Source organism: Carassius auratus, chromosome 9 (genome assembly GCF_003368295.1).
Source record: "Carassius auratus strain Wakin chromosome 9, ASM336829v1, whole genome shotgun sequence".
In the NCBI taxonomy this organism is placed as follows: Eukaryota; Metazoa; Chordata; class Actinopteri; order Cypriniformes; family Cyprinidae; genus Carassius; species Carassius auratus.
The window spans coordinates 32,976,304-32,998,338 of NC_039251.1; the positions used below are offsets into that span (position 1 = coordinate 32,976,304).

The window sequence follows — 22,035 nt, forward strand, 5'->3', positions numbered from 1 at the left end:
TCACTTCACTTTCACTTCATATATATATATATATATATATATATATATATATATATATATATATATATATATATATATATATATATATATATATATATACACATAGAAAAAGAAAAAGTGTCATTATAATATATATATATATATATATATATATATATATATATATATATATATATATATATATATATATATTGACACTTTTTCTTGTTTAATCACAATTTATTTTGGCGTAATGGTTACTAAAAGAGTTAGGTATTAGCCTAAATGTAAAGTGTTGCACTATGTATTGATCCATATGAATATGTGTTTTTGTTCATGCTTTTCATCACTTAGTTTTTATCTCCATCTAGTGGTGAACTCGCATATGGCAATACATCACGCATATGGTAATAAAGTTTCAAACACATTGAAACGCTTAATGTGAGACATTATCTGCACAGTACAGATTCGAGAATGAATGGGTTAATAGTGGTGCAGAGCTTGAATCAGCCCTGTGTAAAACACAAGGTAATACACAAAGACAACATAATTAAGCTTGATGAAAACAGCTCAACTTCATCTGCCTGAATCAAGGTATTTGACCCCTAACACCGAGTCTTTCTTAATATGCTGAACACAAAAATACTTAACAGTTAAACAATAATGATTGTGTTTTAATGTTTACCGGTAAATAAAATGAGCAGCATTTGACCTAAAAAAAAAAAGGATAATAGAAAAACTCAGCGAAATTATGCTTTCAATTAAATTAAATTCAAGTTTATTTGTATAGCGCTTTTTATGATACAAATCATTACAAAACAACTTAAAGAGAAAATTAAGTTTCTACAATATTTAGTAGTAGCTTATATGTATAGCTTCTCAGGTGTTCTGGATCCAGACTGGAGCTTGTGTAAATGTAAATCCCGTGGCAAAACATAGAAACAAATAGAGACATCATTAGCATAGCTGCTGATCCAATATGGTAAAATTAATTAGTTTAACCCAAGCTAAAGAATATGAATGCGCATTTGATCAGATGCAACTACACTCACAATTTAAGAGATGCATTATTCAAATGCTTGGCGAAAGAGATGTGTGTTTAATCTAGATTTAAACAGAGAGAGTGTGTCTGAACCCCGAACATTATCAGGAAGGCTATTCCAGAGTTTGGGAGCCAAATATGTAAAAGCTCTACCTCCTTTAGTGGACTTTGCTATCCTAGGAACTACCGAAAGTCCAGCGTTTTATGACCTTAGGGAGCGTGACGAATTATAACGTGGTATAAGGCTAGTTAGGTACGCAGGAGCTAAACCATCAAGGGCCTTATAGGTAAGTCATGATAATTTGTAACTGATATGGAACTCAATAGGTAGCCAGTGCAGAGACTGTAAAATTGGGGTAATATGATCATTTTCAGTAAATCTTCAAGAAGGGTAAAGGCTAAGTTTTGTTTTCAGAGAAGAGCACAGGTTCTTCTCCGGCCTTACATGAATCAGAATACTGACAGGTTGATAAAGGAATTTGACACAAATATGTACTGTAGGAAACCTATAATGAAATTGACTTGAAGGCATTAAGTATTTAAAAACAAAAAAATGCTAGTTTAAATCTTGTAGTAGATTGTGATAGGCCTATGTGCTGAACAGTAGATTGTGTTATAGCGGTTGAAAGTCCTACTGTTAGGGGAAAGACAATAATAAAAATTCATCATAAGATACTGTCGACAGACGTGAATTGATGTGGTGACGTGATCTGATGAGTGCATTAGTTATAAATAAACTCTAATGACTCTGCCCTATGCGTTTTCGGTGTTTGCCAGATTTTTTTTTTTATCACAAAATGGGATAAATTAGTTTCCATGACAGATAACATAGATTGCTATCCTATCATGAATATTAATTTATGATGCCGTCCAGGAAAGCGACTGAAGTTCTCGCCTCCGTGTACACCGAAATCTGATGTAGTTCATGAACTCCGTCTACACTCTTAAAATAACGATTCTGTATTGATATCAGTGGTTCTGTGAAGAACCTTTGACCTTCAATGGAACTTCCCAGTGTTAAAAAACAACAATAAAGGTTCTTTATAGTGGAAAATGGGAGAATGGTTCTTCACAGTAAGAAAAAGGCATTTATTTTAAGACATTGAAAAAAATATATATTTTAAAGAGTGTAGTATGCGCTTACATTATACTAGATATAAAGATCCCCCTCACATTCAGGGATGTGGTCATGCTTCTGGCCAGCTGCAGAACTCAATTTGTCCACTAGAGGACGATCGAGCTGCAACTTTACATAGAGAAATAGTGAATTAGTGATAAAATTGAACAGACACCGTGCCGTAGATTCTCGAGCTTTGGTGCAAAATAACCGCTTATAAGGTAGAAATATGTATGCCTAGTGCTATTTTTATTTGTTTTTAATTTTATTTTTATAGTGGAATGTGGTCGTACGCATACCTAACAAAAATATAAGTGCTTATTTAACTAATATATATAATTAATAGTCTAAAATAATACATGTATACAGTAATTTAGGCATTGCTTGCGACGTCAGAATAATCACGAGAGGTGTAAAAAAAAAAAAACATTGAGACTCAATTTTTCCACTGTCACTTATAATGAAACAGCCCAGTTTCTGAAAAGACTCCGGAGAGGACGGAGGGAGGGATGCGTGACCGTGACGTCAGCGACGCACCTGCGGAGCGCTCTGTCGCATCATCTCACTGGCGCTGCTTTAGAATGAACGAGAGCATCGCAACATGCGTAAACTCCGCTCCGCTCGCGGAGGATCTGGTGGTTGAAGTTTGCGAATGACACGTTGGGCTCTGCACTCACATAAATGACCGTGGAAAACGCGCGTCTCTCGCGATTCGTGTCCAGATGACGGCAATGGCAGGCTCCAACATGGTCTTTTCCGATGTGGAAAGTTTTCTAGATGCGCACCCGCAATTATTAGAGGACTATCTGAACAGAAAAGGCAAGGCGAGTGTGGTGGAAAAGTGGATGAAGAACCATCACGCCACTAAAACTCCGGCGAACTCCAGCGCGGAGGCGGAGAAGGCGGCGAACGCGTGCAGCAAAGACAGCTGGGCGAGCAGAAGCGACGGGCTGCAGAGACGAGCCTCGCAGAAAGAGCTGAGGAAAACCTTCGCCAGGTCTAAAGCCATCAACGCCAACAGGACTTACGACGAGCACGTGAACTCCAGAGCGCAGGAGCCGCTGACCAGCATGAGGAGGCGCGCGCTGCTGCGGAAAGCCAGCTCTCTGCCGCCGACCACCGCACACATCCTCTCCGCGCTGCTGGAGTCCCGGGTCAACATCCCCCAGTACCCCTCCACCGCCGTGGACTACAAATACTACCTGAAGGAGCACAACGAGAGGGAGTTCTTCCTGGAGCTCGTCAAAGACATCTCCAACGACCTGGATTTGACCAGTCTGAGTTACAAGATCCTGGTGTTTGTGTGCATCATGGTGGATGCTGACCGCTGCTCCCTGTTCCTGGTGGAGGGACCGTCCAATAAAAAGACTCTGGTGTCCAAGTTCTTTGACGTTCACGCTGGAACCACAGTGTTGCCCTCTCTCAGTAACTCAGATGAGGTGCAGGTGCCCTGGGGAAAGGGCATCATTGGATATGTGGCTGAACATGGGGAAACTGTCAACATTCCCGATGCATATCAGGTGAAAACAGGAGTAAAGTGATTGCTTCTTGTCCGAAATAAGAAAAAAAGGATGTGTGTTTGGGACCACAGTTGTAAAGGGATGAAAGTGTCAGTCAGATAAGATCTTACTTAATGTCAAATTCCTACGTATTTCTTTTTTTCTTCAGGATTTATTTTTTTCTTGTTTAATTCTTTTATGATTCTTTTTAATTCTTCTGGGATTAGGATTGTTACCATGCAGTAGGATCCATGGTGAGGTCAATCAATTCCCATTTTCCCACATGGATAATTCATTATCATATAGACAGGGCAGTTATTGATGGTGAAACACAAACACATTTTAAGTGAAGCAAAGTCTTACCTTGCACAGGATTGATACATTTATCCTATTGGATAAAGGTAAAATCCTATTATTTATTTATTTTTGTGTTCCAAATAATGATTTTATTTATTTATTTTTAACTAAAGGATCATTGGATAAATAATTATCATATATTTTACAGAGACAGTTATTGATGGTGAAACTCCTGATGCATATATCAGGTGAAGCAGAAATAAAATGGTCATCTAAAAGATGATTCTGACACAAGTTCTGATGTAATATTGATCAAATGTAATGGGATTAAAGTCATGCAGAATCAAACAGGATCCTATTTTATATTCAAAGTGTTACTGTTGAAGTAATGTTAAAGTAAAATGAGAGTCAGGAACTTTAGTAAAAGCATCTAAAACCTGATCCAAATGATAATGAACATAGGCTTTATATTGTCATTTCTATATGTAAACAATTTTAAAAGGAGAAAAGTAATAGCCAAAGAACTCTTACTTTGATTTGTTACAATTTTCCAAATTATGAGATTATGTTGTGAAGCCAGCCATATAACATTTTTCCTTATGAATAATCACTTGTCAGAGAGAAAAAAACATTTTACTGATTTCACTTTAGATTGAGGAACGGCAATCTTTCCTGATGCATAACAGGTGAAGCAGGACTAAACATGACAGTTTGTAGTTTGTAATCTTGGAATTCGAGAACAGATTTGCTAATGGAACGTCCGTTTTAATTTGGAATCCACCTTAAAGAGGGAAAAGAACTTTACACAGTACCTGTCAGTGAACAAGTCTATCCCTCACTGCATAATGTGCATCTGTGTTAAATTCAGCATGACGTCTAACCTGACTCATTAACATTATAATAAACAGAATAATAATTTATCCCAAAATAAAAAATTGCATTTGATTTTTAAATAATTCTCATTTGAGTTCAGTGGCAATTCAGTTAGGGTTAGGAGGCATTAGCATATGTTGACTCCTGCATCTCTGGCGAGGTCCCTCACATGACATTGTCCCATACAGATAATGACTGTCACACAGGAAGGAGAGTATTTTATCGTGACTGAGTTGTGTTTTTGGTTTGATTATTCCCTGAGATCCATAAAGGGCCTTAGTGAAATAATGAGTTGTGTGAGAGTATCTGAGTATTGATTACTGAATCGATCAGCTCAGACAAACTTCATCCTCCCTGCTCTGCAGTTATAGTCCTGATGCTGTGATGATGATGATGATGATGAGGCCAGCTCGCAGTTCTCTAATTAGTCTGTCAATCTGCCTTTTCCTTTTTCATTCAGCAAGCGGAGCAGATCATTAAAACTGCATTATTAATCGCAGTAAACTCAGCAATTCAGAGACCATTCAAACATGAGATGGAAACATGGAGATGAACGTCATTAGTTAATATTAATTACAAATATATTAACACTTTGTAATAACGGTCATTAATAAGTCATTGCACTTTATATATATATATATATATATATATATATATATATATATATATATATATATATATATATATATATATATATATATATATACGTTGTAGCTACATAGATAATGTATTTAAATATGAATAAGACGTTATGAAAGTTTTGTGACATTTCTGTAAATTTGAACATGAGCTAATCTGTCAAGCTTTATTTAATGCTAGTAATTGTTAATGTTAAAGCTACAATGCTATTCAAAAGTTTGGAATGATTAATAATTAGGCTGCATTTGTTTGATCAATAATAATCTATAATATTGTGAAGTATTATATTGTATTATTTTAATTTAAAATAACTGCATTTTAAAATGTATCTTATTCCTGTGAATCAAAGCTGAATTTTCAGCATCATTACTTCATCTTCAGTGTCACATGATCTTCAGAAATGTTTCTAATATGCTGATTTGCTGTTCAAAAAGCATTTCTTATTATTATCAATGTTGAAAACATTTGTGCTGCTGAATATTTATGTAAAAATTGTGATGTGCTACCATTTAAAAGTCTGGGCAATTTAAAGAAAAAGAAAGAAAATACCTTTGTTCAGCAGGTATGTGTTAAATTGATGTAAAGTGATAAATACATTAAATTTGTAAAGTTTCAGAAGATTTCTAATTAAAATAACAGCTGTTCTTTGAACTTTCTATTCTACAAATATTTCTCCAACAATGTACTATGGTTTCCACAAACATTAATCAGCAATGATTATATTAAAAATTATTAGTAATAATCGAGTGCCAATAATAAATGAAAATAGCTGAGCAACAAATCAAACTAGTAGAATAATATATGATGTCAATATTATTACAGTTATTTTAAATTGTAATAATATTTGATAATATTACCTTAACTGTAATTTTGATTAAATAAAGGCAGCCTTGCTGAGAATAAGAGACGTTGTGTGTTAAAAGCAGTTGAGACCAGAAATATTCTACTGCAGGCAGGGTATGTCGTGTTTCTCATGTTTCTGTCACTTCTGAATTTTGTGCAGTTCTGTTTCGTGCCGCTAGCAGCACAGCGATGACACACTTCATCTCTAATCAGTTTGGCTTCTCCTAACAGTTATTATGTGTTCCCATTCAGCTGAGAGTGACTGTCTCTTGTCCTCTTCTGTAGGACCATCGTTTCAGTGATGAGATTGATAAACTCACCGGATATAAAACCAAGTCTCTGCTGTGCATGCCCATCCACAACAGTGATGGAGAGGTCATCGGGGTCACACAGGCCATCAACAAGAGTCCCAACGGAGTACTCTTCACTGAAGATGATGAGAAGGTACCACATGCACATGCTCTGTAACAACACTTCACTCGCTGAACCTTATTGTACAAGTTAACTATGCTTGCCTTATGCTTTTGTCTTCTATAAACATATGACCAAGTGTGTTTCTTCAAATGTGTAAAATGCAACAAATCATTCGTTTTTTTTTTCTCCATCCTGAATGGTTCAATGTTAGAAATGGAAACAATCTTATATATAGCTGAAGTATTCCAGTAGTGCCACTTGCCATTGCATAGCATTTACTACTTCAGTTAATTTGAGTGAAAGAAGAGCATGTGACTGAGTGGAGGCGGGGACTAATTTGCATATATATATACACATATACTAAATGATTTTTTCAGTCAGAGTCCACTTGAAGTGGCAGAAGAAAAACAATATTTGGACAAATAGAGTTTTAATTATTGAATTCAGGTGTTTCAATCAAACCCATTGCCACATGTGTATAAAATCAAGCATCTAACCATGCAGGTTGTGATTACGCCTACATTAATCCAGATACATTTGAAAATGGTGCTTTCGTTTAAAAAATGCACTAGCGTTTTCGAGCATTTTCCAAAAGTTTCTCATCCACATTGAAAGTCGGAAAACGTTAAATTCTCTTTACAGCACATGAGAAAAGCCTAATAAAAGCTCACTGAGATGATACAGATGGAAACAGCAATTGCAAATACATTTTCTCTCATTTTTACAGGATTGTGCTACTAAGTAACACATCTTTAGCAACAGAAAGTATAGCTTATAACAGGCACAATATCAGTATAAACACAGATATCTATTAGCACAAGATGTGTCATCGTTTCAGTTTTTTTTTCACAGTCCGCTCTGAAACACAAAAATGGCGTTTTCAAATTTATCCACCTTGGAGACCATTTTCAGAAAGCTCAGTTTTCCATGACAAAAACACTTAAGCGCGGTAGTGTGATAGGATGTCAATAAGTCTCTTAAAATACCAGATAATTTCATCTTTTTATGACAATACAAAGCCAGTATAAATCCTTATGTTTAATTAAACACTTACATAAACATATCTTTAAAAGATTTTGACTTTATCTTGGTCACTCTTGTTTGTTATTTCTCCATTAACAGATAATTCTGCCTCTGAGCAGAGAAATGTAATAAGGTGTAGAGAGTGTAATTCAGTCTCGTAGCTTCGCACTGCCGTCACAAACTGTGTGCTTATGTAATGGTGCTGTCATTGGATCTCTGTGAGTGGGCAGTGTTCACGACTGCCTGTGTAAAGATGAATACTTGGTGTTAGTTGTCCTTGTCATCGTTTGTCCTGGGTTAAGGTAGCGTGGTCAACCATGCCACGCTATCGTGAAAAAGAAATAAAGTGTCTCATTAATGTTGACCTTCAGTAACAACGAGGTCTTTATAAACACAGAAGCAGTTCTCATATGGCAGAGTCATTAATCAGCGGCCGCTGCTGAAATCCCAGAGCCGCGCTGCTCTGTTTACAGGAGCTCAAGTCACACCGGTAATACGGCATCTTTCACAGCGGATGCACGGCACGTGTGAAACCTGTGAATTTATTGACTTACAAGACATATTCATTTGAATCTCTCTGTCTTTACAAAAAAGTTTTTTTGGAGTTACAGTAGCACCGTTTGAAATACTTTTGTATTTCCGCAACACATAAATATCATATCAACATGAAACCACCAGCATCATCTCTGGTCTTCGTAAGATCTGGATCCAGACTGAAGTTAGTTTAATTCCTACTTACCACGGTATAATAGAGAACAATTTGCATAGTTAATGTTCCAACTAAGCAAAACAATTGATGTATTCAACCCAAGAAAAAGAATAATAATGTGCATTTGGTCAGATGTATCTGAAGTATGAAGTTATGAGATGCATTATGCGAATGCTTGGTGAAAGAGATGTGTGTTTAATCTAGATTTAAACAGAGAGAGTGTGTCTGAACCCCGAACATTATCAGGAAGGCTATTCCAGAGTTTGGGAGCCAAATATGAGAAAGCTCTTCCTCCTTTAGTGGACTTTGCTATCCTAGGAACTACCAAAAGTCCAGCGTTTTGTGACCTTAGGGAGCGTGATGGATTGTAGTGTGGTAAAAGACTAGTTAGGTACGCTGGAGCTAAACCACAATTATTTTACCATAAGGGATCTAACTTAAATTTTTCCTGCTTGGTTTATAATTTATGTCAAAAGGCCAGCTTTCTTATCACATTTAACTTCTGATTCACAGAACAAAAGTTACACAGTTCTTAGGAGGATGTTTCCCCCACATGAATTATTATAAATTGTCCAGTAGCCAGCACTGGTCCGTTAAGAAGATAGTCGATCAAGATACATTATATTTAATGTGTGTTGACAAAAATCTGAAAACAGACGTCACATAGGGCTAAAAGAATAACATTTTAGTAAAACTGCCACAGCAGCGGGGAAGATGAATGTGCATGCATTATTTAAATTTGGGTTATTTTAATGTTTGGTTTGGTTTTTTGACCTAAAACATACACATTCAAACATTTCAGTGGGTTTAAACAGATCACCCTTTACATCAGATTTAGTTTACAAACAACTGACATTTGTGACCTAAATATAATGTTTAGGGATGCACGATATTGGATTTTGGCCGATATTCGATATGCCGATATTTTCAAAATAATTTTGTCCGATACCGATATCGATATATATACAAATATATACTGATATATTTAAACTTTAATTTTACTGAAGAGAAATCCATGTATCTCTTCTGTACTGATTCTACCATAAATTTATTATTTTACAAATGTAGACAGACATTCACATCTGAAAAACAGGTCAATTATTTCACTTGGACAATATCGGTTTGGCTCTTCGGCAGAAATATTCATATCGGCCGATACCGATAATGGTCATTTTAAGCTTTTATCGGCCGATACCGATATTGTGCCGATATTATCGTGCATCCCTAATGTTTAGTTACAATAATTCATCTTAAAATTCGACATTAGTAACTGAGTTTTCACGACATTAGTTGCGCATGCACACAGAGGTTTCTTGTCAGATTTGTGAATACAGTTCATTGGAGACTCGCTCTGAACGGAGGATTTCAATCAGTGATTTGTTGACTCCAGAACAGCTGAAACTGATTGGTCCAATTCATGAATGAATCGTTTGGTGCAATTTGTGCACCGATTTAACATGTTGATTGAAAAGAATTGGACACCACTTTTGCGTCTTGGAGCATGTGACAGTTTCTTCGTTTAAAAATAAGAAGCAATGATACATTTTATTAAATGTAGTTGAGTAAAAAGTTTGATCTTGTGCTTTGGAATGTAGTGAAGTAAAAGTTACTTAAAATAAAACTACTCCAGTAACACAGGAGCTACTTGAAAATGTACTTAAGAACAGTAATGAAGTAAAAAATACTTCTATGTAAAATACTTGCATATCTTCTTTCGTTTTGTTGAGTAACTGAAGTAGGTGGACCTTCATATCCAGACCTCAAGATGCACAATTATCCATGAATGTGGAAATGAGCCTAGCTGTTCTTTCTTATTTTATTTTATTTTGTTAAATGAAGGTTATCATTGTGTTCTTCTGATTTGATTGGTCCAGTGTCGATGGCTCCACACCTCGTCATCGTTAGGTGAATACACATATCTTTCATCTCTGTGAATGAAACAGATGCTGTGTGTTTTAAAGCTGAACAGGATGTCTCGTATTTCTCAACGTAAGCAGTGAGCGCAGCGCTGACACTGGATATAATGAATGTGTCCAGAGGCGTCAGGGATGCTGAGAGGAGACACACTAACTCTCTCGCTCTGTGTGTGTGTGTGTGTGTGTGTGTGTATTTGCTGATGTCTAAATGAGGCATTGTGTTATTGTGTAGAAAGCATTATTTAACTTTTATCTCGGTCACCAGCCACACACTTACAGACTGAGACACATGGTCTATCTAGATATTTAAAGGGATAGTTCATCCAAAAATAGTTTTTCTGTCATTATTCACTCACCCTGGTGTAGTTTCAAACTTGCAAATCTTTCTTTCTTTTTTTTTGTTTGTTTTGTGAAATACAAACCATTGTTTCCATTCTCTTTTCCATGTAGCTAGGAGGGAATAAAGCTTCAAAAAGCACCATAGAGGTGTCATAAAAGTGGTCCGTATAATTTGTTTCTGATAATCTAAATCTTCAAATGCCATATAATAGCCTTGTGTGAGAACAGTGATAACTGTTTAGTGATTCTTTTCAGTGGATTCATTGATTCTGAAATGGTCTGGAAGATTCATACATCAGACGGTTCTTGATTGTAACTCACTAAATGGGAGTTAAGTGCACTTGACTGGATTAAATGTGCACTTGCAGTTACTCCAGACTTCTTGTTAAACAACATTAAATCATTGTTCTCTAAGGTAGAACATAAGCACATGTAAAGTTGTTGTTCATAATTTTAACTGTAGTATTCAATGTTATGTAAAAAATTAATGTAGCTAAAATGTACTGCATCGCAACTTCATCATTCCAAATGAGTAATTAAAATATATATTTAAAAAGACCTTTATGGAGAAAGCAAGCATCTCATGCATGCATCTCCTTTTATTTTCCATGGAAGGAAAATCAAATGTGTTTAGAATGACAACAAGTTGAGCAAATGATGACAGAATTATTATTTTTGGGTGAATTATTCCTTTAACATGTGTACTCTGACTGCATGTGTGTTGGTGTGAGACTGTATGAACCCCAATGCGATGAGATTCAATGTGCTTTTCACTGTACATTAGCATCATGTCATGCATGCTACTAACTACTGAATTAATGATGAAACTCTTCCCTGTGTGTGAGACTGAGAGGCAGAACAGAGAAACGCAGCTATTGTTTCCTGCCCACAGAGACAAAGGTGCCACTTTTAGATTCTGTATTGGCAGAACCAAACATTAGTGTTTTTCCAAACAGGCTTGCAATATGGTGGACGTATCATACTGTGTGAAAAAGAAAGAGGTGATCTTTTCATTTCGAGGAGAAACAAAGACTAGACCCATGAAAGGAATACAGTATTTAATTTTTAATATTATTTTTCTATCTTTTGATATCATATTATTTGACTCACTTTTAATTCATTATCTCAAACATACACTGTTTAATTTTGCAGTTCTACCTTTTATCGTACTTCAACTAATACTGCAAAATGGAAGTCTCACACGAATACAGTCCATATGGTAGTAACATGAAGCTGTAAGTTATTATATAAATTATAATGTAAAAAACACTGTCGGCATTGCAGTAATCATGCTCAATTCATAGGGAAGTTCACCCCAAAAAAATGCACTCATCCAAGATTTAGTTACTTTTTTTATAGGGCTGTTCTTGACTAAGGACTTTTCTGGTCAGCCATGCCATACGTATAAATTTTCTGCATGTATTTATGCTTTGATTTGAATGAAAACAGCACATCCTTGTGTCGTGGCCGAAACAGAAGAATGTAAACTTTCTGCGTTCATCTCATATTCTCCAAAATGGCACTATGTTGATGCTGAGAGACGAATTGTTGAATAAAGTCATTATTTTTGTTTTCTTTGCGTATAAAAAAAATACTCTCATCGCATAATAACTTTACGGTTGATCCATGGACCTTGACACTGTTATTTTCTTGGCATTCTATGGGACAGTCTCAAGCCTCCCAGTTTTTATCCAAAATATCTTAAATTGTTTTCCGAAGACGAACAAAGCTTTTTTGGGTGTGGAGCGACATAGGGGTAAGTGATTAATGACAAAATTTTTATTTTGGGATGGAGTAACCCTTTAAGAGAACTTGGAGGAAAAGCATGTCAATAAGTGTTATCTTTGTTGGTCAACAGGTTTGTAAACAGGCTCATACACATTCAAAACTATATCGCATACGTGCTACTGTACATTTAGTCAAAGCTCAGACTGATTTTTTTGTCACACTAAAGCCCCAAGTCAAATCAAACCAGTTACAGACTGTACTCCACACTACCACACACAGAAAGATGTCAACAACTAATTGCATTATTATCATGGACAGTCTAATTCTTATCGTGGGGAGAACTTTTACCAGTATATCGCAAACAATAAGATATCGCCCATCCCTAGAGACTTAAGGGTGGGCTTTTTTTGTGAGTAATCACTTAACAGTGCAAGAGCAATGTATAGCAACACCCTGTCAACCACCACAAGCAAGTTTTGCATGTGCAAACAGCAGCAGTTCACACTGTTCAGTGCCGTGAGCACAGATCTGATCTCTGTTTCTCTGCTGTGTGTTTCCGAAAGCTGAGTCCGTGCTGCTGGGCTTCCAGATGCGCACACGGCTCTCTGCTCTTTGTGTGAAATGCCACGGTACTGTGAATAGTCCCATGAATTCTCAGCGGGATTAGCAGAAGGCAGCGCTGAGGAATTACTGTGTATTCAATACAATATCATATTCTCTCAGACAGTGACGCAGAGCTGTGTGACGCAGATCTGCTTTACAGAATGTGTGTCTCTCTCCATACAGCTGGTGTTCAGACCCACTGCAAAATTCTTCACAGCTCTAGCATTTTAAGTAGAAATAACCCCAGAAAATGACTCCATGCTACTTAATTTACTCCAGAGTGCATCAGTAAATTACTATCTTACGTGTCTAAACAACACAGTATGATTTGAGTAAATGCAGTACATTTTAGCATACTTTTATATGGACATAATATACTTTAAAGTGCAAACTAAATGTAATGTTTTCAGACTGTACACTTACAGTAATTGCATGTTATTTGCAATTAAATAAAAATGTATTAGTTTAAAGTTATATTAAATGCATTTAGCTGAATTTTAGAGAGCTTTTGCGACCCATTTACTGTACTGTAAGTAGTACTTAAGTACATCTTTATATGCAATTCATAGTTTGAAATACTTTTTTTGTCTTTGAGATCAAAAGATCATCAAGAATCATTAAGAAATGATGGTAAGCTAATATATTTTAATGTCATTTCAGTTAAAACTTGTTTGTCATGTATTTAAATATATTTATAATTTCACATTTAATACATTTAACATACAGTATGGAGCACACTACATGTGCTGTAGGTCTGAACATCAAAATATGTATTTCTTTAGCGCACGACAAAAGATTAAAATATAGTAATTTAAAATGTTCTTAAGTAAACATTTACAATGTATATTATTAGAGAGTGCTTAAGTACCTAAGTGTATTATGAAAGTGTATAACTTGAGTGACACTTGTGTGACCTTTTATTAATTAATATTATATGTACTGTTTTTTTTTAACTACACTTTTAATATATGAAATGCACTACAAGTTCACATTCAATACAGTTTGATATGCCATAGTATTCACACACACACAAAAAATTTGAACAGTGCCAGTGCCAAAATACATGTCCAATACACACTTTGTTACTCCATGTTGTTTTAAAAGAATAGTTATATATCATGTTATATATCCAAAAAGCCCTGGTATTTGCATGCTTTAAAACTGCAGTAGGTAACTTTTGTAAAAATATATTTTTTTACATATTTGTTAAACCTGTCATTATGTCCTGACAGTAGAATATGAGACAGATAATCTGTGAAAATATCAAGCTCCTCTGGCTCCTCCCAGTGTCCTATTGCCATTTGCAGAAAGTCATGCGCGCCCGGTAAGAAATCAACCAATCAGAGCTGCGGTCCGTAACTTTGTTTGTGTTCAAAATGTAGAAAAATGTATATAATAAGCGAGTACACCATGAATCCATTTTCCAAACCGTGTTTTTGGCTTGTCCTGAATCACTAGGGTGCACCTATAATAAGTGTTTATATTCGAACTATTTTAGATTGCTTCGGGGGTACCGCGGCAGAGTAACCCAGTACCTTTGTGATTCTTCATAGACATAAACAGAGAGAAGTAGTTCCGGCTACGATGTTCTTCCGCAAGATGCAAGCAGTTCTGTTTATTAACCGCTAGAGCGTCAAAAGTTACCTACCGCAGCTTTAATTACTTTATCATGGTATGTAAATGGCAATTCAGAGCATCACCACTGTAGCATTGTTTGAAGAAACTGAAGAAACTGTGTCTCTGCAAAACCAATTAATCTTTCATTTTTTTTGTTTGCCAATCATTCTGTGCATTTTTCCGGTGTAGTTCAGCCCGTTGACCAGATTGACTGACCTTTTTAAATGCACAGCATTCGTCTTGTTGGAATAATGATATGTAGACCTGCTGCCTGTGGAGTAAAGCACATAGAGCTGTTCAGAGATCTGCATGTGTGTGTGTTACAGTGCATTTATAATGTGTTTGTTTAAATCACTTTAGCTCATTTAGACTGTTCCAGTCAGTTGTAAAGTCAACATGAAACAACATTCACAGCCAATTTTACTTCCGTAATGTGAGTATAAAACTCAAAGCAAGAAAGAGCTAGATTTGAAACTTGAGACACATGCTAAATTATTGCTCGTAGGCAGATGTTTATTTCAGGTGAGACGGTTGCCTGCTGTGTATGTCTTTGTGTGTCTGAGATTTATGGTTCTTTGTTGAAAATAGGCCACAGGAGCCCTGAGGTAGTGACTGAGTGCTCAGTCTGTGCTTACGTGTAATCCTGAATCTTTATTCCTCAGCTCAGACGCAGGGCTGAGACGGGCAAAAACACAGAAGCCCAGTGCTGTTTGTTGCCCTCTCAGCAAACACAGGTCCTCTGCATTAATAGAGTGGGGGAACTATGACATCACCCTGTAGGCGGATCGGCTGTTAGTATGACACTGGTTCCCTCGAACATAGTTCATGAAATGTACACGTTTTGTCCATCAAGATAATCTTCGCAAAATAATATTAAATAATTAATTAGCGACCGTCTTTTTTAAGAAATGGAACAGTTAAAAAAATCAATAGTGGAGTCAAACTAGTTTGTTTTTGTCTTGTAGAATAAGACGAGAAAGTATCTTGAGCCTGTGCGAACCACAGGCCTTATTTTAGGGATTTAACCAAAATCTCATTCAGAAAACCCATCGACTCCGAAACTCGCTTCCGGGTTTTTGCCTTCAAAGTGATATAATATTTCCACCATTCTATTATAGGTCCATTTAAAAGGTCTGGATCAAAAAATCCTTCCCCAGTTCACCTAGACTGTAAAAATGTTTTCATGTTAAAACCATGAACTCGTTAACATACATTACATGGCCACAATTACAGTTGTGCTCATAAATTGACATGCCCTTTGCAGATTCTGTAAAATGTTAATAATTTTAACAAAATAAGAGGGATCATGAAAATTGCATGTTATTGTTTATTTAATACTGTCCTGAATAAGCTATTTAACATAACAACAGATGTTTATATATTCTCCACAAGACAAAATAAAACCTGAATTTATAAAAATGACCCCGTTCAAATGTTGAATCTTAGTAATCTGTGTCGTTTCCTGGATGACCCATGACTATTTTTCTGTGTTGTGATCGTTATTCATGCGTTGGTCCTGAGCAGTTAAAAAAATCCCCAAGCTCCCGTACATTCTTTGATTTTCCAAAATAATCTGCATATTTGAACCCTTTCTAACATTGACAGTGTAATTTTGACATTTATCCTTTCAAACTGAGGGCAATGACGTTTTTCTCATAATTTTAAAGTTTTTTTTTTTATAATTCTGAGAAAAAGTCGGAAATGTGAGACATTAAACTTGCAACTGCAAGAAAAAAATCTGAATTGCAAGTTATGCCCATGCAAATAACCTCATGGCCAGTACTGACTTCATGATGTTGAGCTTTGAGTCTCAGCTCACGGACCTTTCCCAATCCAGTCTTGTCTCTCTCCCACAAACCTTCCTGTCAATACTTAACTGTGCATTCAAAATAAAGGCCAAAATGCCACAAAAAAAAATCTATAAAATAAATGTGAGATGTAAACTTGCTATTGCTAAGAAAAAAAGTTTAATTTAAGTTAAATTTAAATTCATAATTCTGAGGGGGAAAAAGTCAGAATTGCAAGGAAAAGGTCAGAATTGTGAGATTTAAATTCAGAATTCTGAGTAAAAAAGTCAGAATTGCAAGGAAAAGGTCAGAATTGTGAGATTTAAATTCAGAATTCTGAGTAAAAAAGTCAGAATTGCAAGAAAGAAAAGCTAATATGTGAGAAACAATCTTACAATTGTAAGTAAAAAATGCAGAATTTTTACATTTAAACAATTGCAAGATATGAACTCGCAGTTGTGAGAAAGAGTCAGAATTATGATATAAACTCACAATTGTAAAAAAAAGTCAATTATAAGAGAACAAAAAAATCTAAATTATGAGTTTATATCTCACAACTGTGAGAAAAAAATACATAGTGCAGAAACATAAATGGACTACAGGGAAAAGTCACAGTGATAATGAAGTTTAGGAAAAGCACCTGCTACAAAACAAACTTTGCTTTAGAGGCCCACAGCGGAATGAAGTCATCATGAAATAGTTGGGTGATAATCTGTAGAAAGTTGTTGTGTTTCCATGTGAAGGAGCTCAATTCTCTCGGTTCATTAGCTTAACGGTTTAAATGAGCAGAAGGTGTGCTGTGAGAATCTGTTGATCGCTCCCACAGGTTCAGGTCACATTCGCTCTATATTAAATGCGGTAACCATGCACCAGTCTTCCATGCAGCCCAGACTAATGGGCAGTCAGACAGAATCCAATTACTCCAGGACCCTGTTTACCCGTGCTTTCTGTGACTTGAGGACTGACAGATTCACACAGGCCTCTCTGTGGTGTCACACTGGCTTGTCCTGAGGCAGGTTTTGATGCGTTTCCTGACAGAATTTTAATATGACCATGTTTATTCTTAACATTATGGCTACACTCATTTGTCTCAGAGAGGCTCTGTGGCTCACCAAAAGAGGAATGTGAGAGGGTTTTTGTCATTTTGACAGCAGTCTGAGTGTGTGTTTGGCATTCTGGGAGTGCTAGAGGAGATCTCAGACCTTTGAAGCACAGCTGTGAGTGAGGAAACAGCAAATGCATTCAGGGCAGTCAAGTTCTGCTGTCTATGTCACACTACTTTGTAGATGAGATATTGAGGGAAATACACCCAGCAGAGTTACTGAGATACACAAGACAGCGTCATACAGTTAAATGGAATAAAAAACACATACACACTTCCTCACATTAAGGCCGGGTATTTAACAGGCTTGACAGAATAATGAACACATTCATGCATATGGAAAACGTCTCAAGGTTACGAATGTAACCGTGGTTCCTTGAAGGAACGAGACGCTGCGTCGAGCGTTTTGGGGATTGTCCCTGACGAGACCGAATCTGGGGAACGATGTGCCCACTAAAGTGCTGCATTTCAGCCCGAGCCCGATGGGCCCCAACTAATTTATGCCCCTCGGGCCGGGCTTCGGGCCAATTTTCACGTTATAGCTCACATGCGGGCCGGGCCTCGGGCCTTTTTGGGTTATCCTTCTATTTATATTTTTAGACATTAATAAAAAATAAAAAAAATAGAAGTTACATCGACGATAGAAAAACAAATATAGAAAGACATTTCATAACCTCATAACTTTCATAATCTGATAATTCAACCCGTTATAATTAAACTGACATACTGACATGACAGTCTCACGCACGCACGCGCGCACGCACGCTTTTCCGTCAGCGCGACCCACGATTATACTTCACTTATATCCACTTATTGTAGTAGTAGCTATTACATGCCTCTAAATTAATGTATTAATAATAGCCTAGTTGGCCAACTAATAATTATAAAATGATGATTCATGTAGCGGCGAGCATGCATTTCTGCGTCTGCACCTGTTGCTGCGGGCCACGCAGCAAAGAAGAGAGCGCTGGCCGAGTTTGAAAACATTGTGGAGCAGGACGAGGATGACGACGATGATGTACAGCAATATATGCGCCTCAATCACAACATGGAAGGTGATGGACGAGATGTGCTGCTATGGTGGACACAGCAGGAGACTCTGCTACCGCGACTGTCAAGACTGGCTCGCTCTGTGTTTAGTGTCCCACCAGCAGCAGCAGCGAATGTGTCTTCAGCGCAGCGGGAAGAGTGATAGAAGAGAGGAGGACTGGGTTAAAACCTTCCACTCTGGAGCCTATTCTTTTTCTCCACGATGCTCTGTAAGAGACTGTTTTAACTTTTTATTTGACTGGACTTTATTTTAGTTTAACTGTTGGAAACTAATGGAAAAAAGAATGGACATGTTCTGTGGTGCATTTTTGAGGTATAACCTGCAAGTTTGTTTTTAATTAATTTAATTTGTTTAGATTGTAGGCTTTATTCTCATTTCGTTTGCGAGCGCTGTTGCGAGCCTCAGTATTTAAATTTTTTATTTTATTTTACTCACTGTGGTTTAATAAATAAACATTTATTAAACTAACTGTATGTGTGATATGCTTGTGTTTTATATCTATGGATTTTATTGTAGCCAAGTAAAGTATTAGCGTTAATTTGAGAGGCTTAATTGATTAAATATGTTTTAGGCTACTTGCTGTCGGCTCGGCTGTTTAACGTTAATCGTCATTTTTTTTTTTAAATGCTTCAAACATTTTTCTAAACTTACTTGATAGAGAAATGAAAAGAAACATAACAAAAAACTGACCCTTTTTTAATTGCTGCAAATAGGGCAGGCTTCCGCTGTGTAATAAAATAAATAAATAAAAACACGGGCTCGTGTCGCACTCGGGCTGATAATTCTGATGAGCTGTCGGACACGAGTCGGGCTAGGGCCTGAGCATCTCGGGCCGGGGCCGTGCTCGGGCCTAGATTTGAGGCCCGTGCAGGGCTCTAGTGCCCACGCAGTCAGACTTCCAAATCCCTGCCTAATGTGTATCCGAAGAGAACAGCTAAGGCGAGAGAACAGAAGAGCCCGGAGTGGCTTGCATGTCAAGGTCATAGAATCTGACAAATGTAGAGGGCTTGGACCACTCCGCAGCGTTGCAGATGTCCAAGAAGGACACACCTGAGAAGGCCTTAGAGGCCGCCATACCCTGAGTGGAGTGAGCCTTGGCTCCCAAAGGAAGGGGAAGACCAGAGGACTTATATGAGACGTTGATAGCCTCGACTATCCAACGACTTAGGGTCTGCTTGGAGGCAGAAGAACCCTTTTTAGGCGGACCGTAGTAAACAAGCAATTGGTCGGATTTTCTCCACAGGGCAGCTCTTTAATTTAGCTTTTCCTGGTCTGGCTCCCAAAAGGGAGGAGGACAGAAGGCCTGCAGTACGATAGGTTGTGGTGTAACAGAGGGAACCTCCGGAACATAACCCGCTCGAGGGTATAAGAATGCTTTGGCTATACCAGGGGCAAAGTCTATGTAAGTAGGGGCCACCGAAAGAGCCTGAAGATCTCCAACTCTCTTTAGTGAGGTTATTGCCAGTAACAGGGCAGTTTTAAGTGTCAGATGTCTATCTGAGGTGTCTTGTATTGGCTCGAGTGGAGCTTTACATAGAGCCTCTAAAACCACAACCAAATCCCAGGAGGGAACACGGGATCGTACTGGAGATGAATGGCGTACAATTTCCTCGTAGAGGGAGCTCTGGATAGGAGGAGGGTCTCAAAAGCCTCAGTTGAGAGACCGGATTCTATGAGCTGTGTCCCCTCAGGGGCCACACCCACAGTTTCCACAGTTCTGGGCGAGGGTAAATTATCGTGCCCTGCACCTGTGAGAGTAGGTCTGTCCTAATCGGTATCTCCCACGGAGAGCTGTCGAGGAGCGAGACTAGATCTGCGAACCATACTCGGCCCGGCCAGAACAGGGCTACTAATAACAGACGGACCCCGTCCCAGCGTACTCTCGCCAAAACTCCCGGGAGCAGAGCGAGAGGGGAAAATGCATACAGACGAAGCCGCGGCCAGGTCTGTACCATCGCGTCCAGTCCCAGAGGAGCTGGATGAACTAGAGAGAACCAGAGGGGACATTGCGATGTCTCCTGAGTTGCAAAGAGGTCCACCTGGGCTGTGCCAAACACTCTCCATATCTGCTTCACCACCTCGGGGTGAAGTTTCCATTCCTCGGGCCTCGGCCCCTGCCTCGACAGTATGTCTGCTCCCACATTCAATCTCCCAGGAATATACACTGCTCTGAGTGAGAGGAGTTTCCCCTGGGACCACAGAAGGATCTGGTGTGCCAGCTTGTACAAGGGGCATGAACGCAGTCGACCCTGGTGATTAATATAAGAGACCACTGATGTGTTGTCGGTGCGCACCAACACATGGTGACCTCTCAGGTCTGGGAGGAAATGTTTCAATGCTCGATAGACTGCTAACATCTCTAGGCAATTGATGTGCCATGTCAGATGGCGACCACTCCACAGACCACGGGCAGGGTGGCCACTCATGACCGCACCCCAACTGGTGAGGGATGCGTCTGTCGCTAGTGTTACACGGCAACAAAGAGCTCCCAATGCTGGGCCCTGGTTCAAGAACCAATGTTTCTTCCACATGTCTAAGGCACGAAGGTATCGCCACGTGTCCTTGATAACTCGAAGTGGATTCCCCCTCGGGGAAAAGCCCTTGGACTTGAGCCACCACTGCAGGGGTCTCATGTACAGCAGGCCAAAAGGTATTACGTTGGATGCAGCTGCCATCAGACCTAACAATCTCTGAAATTGTTTGACACTGAATGACTGGCCTTCTTTGACTCTCTCGACTGATGTGATGATCGACTCGATCCGAGCAGGAGACAGATGTGCCTGCATCGTGGTCGAATTCCACACTACGCCTAGATAGGTGGTTTTCTGAACTGGAGAAAGTACACTCTTCTTGGTGTTTAGTCTCAAACCAAGCTCCCCCATATGTGCGAGAATGACATCTCGATGTCGAACTGCCATCTGCTCTGATTGAGCTAGAATCAACCAATCGTCCATATAATTTAGAATGCGGATGCCCTGCATACGGAGGGATACCAGAGCCGCATCTACACATTTTGTGAACGTGCGGGGTGAGAGTGCGAGGCCGAAGGGAAGTACTCGATATTGATAAGCTTTGCCCCCGAAAGTGAACCTCAGAAACTTCCTGTGTTGTGGAAGGATGGATATGTGGAAGTATGCGTCTTTGAGATCTATTGTGACAAACCAGTCCTCGGATCTGATTTGAGCTACAACCTGCTTGACAGTGAGCATTTTGAACTTCAGTGGCATAACTGAGTGGTTCAGGTGATGTAAGTCTAAGATCGGACGCAACCCCCCATCCTTCTTTGGAACTATGAGAGAGTCTGTCAAACCCGGATTCCCTGTCTAGAGGAGGGACCACCTCGATGGCCTCCTTCCTTAATAGGGTATTCACTTCTTGTTCCATAACCAGAGCCTGCCGGGGGCTGACTACTGTCGGTGTAACCCCATTGAACTTTGGCGGTGGATGACCGAACTGA

The 22,035-nt window shown here is 38.3% G+C and overlaps 1 protein-coding gene across 2 annotated transcripts in view; it reads left to right on the plus strand.

Annotated features, from left to right (window-relative positions):
- Positions 1 to 2,662: 2,662 nt before the first annotated feature.
- pde11a (phosphodiesterase 11a) overlaps positions 2,663 to 22,035 on the plus strand; it is a 63,917-nt gene continuing 44,544 nt past the window's right edge. For both annotated transcript variants that reach the window (XM_026272635.1, XM_026272634.1), the window contains exons 1-2: positions 2,663 to 3,658; positions 6,575 to 6,733. In XM_026272635.1, coding sequence (XP_026128420.1) covers positions 2,861 to 3,658; positions 6,575 to 6,733 — 957 coding nt within the window. In that variant the 5' untranslated portion in view covers positions 2,663 to 2,860. The remainder of the gene's footprint in view (positions 3,659 to 6,574; positions 6,734 to 22,035) is intronic.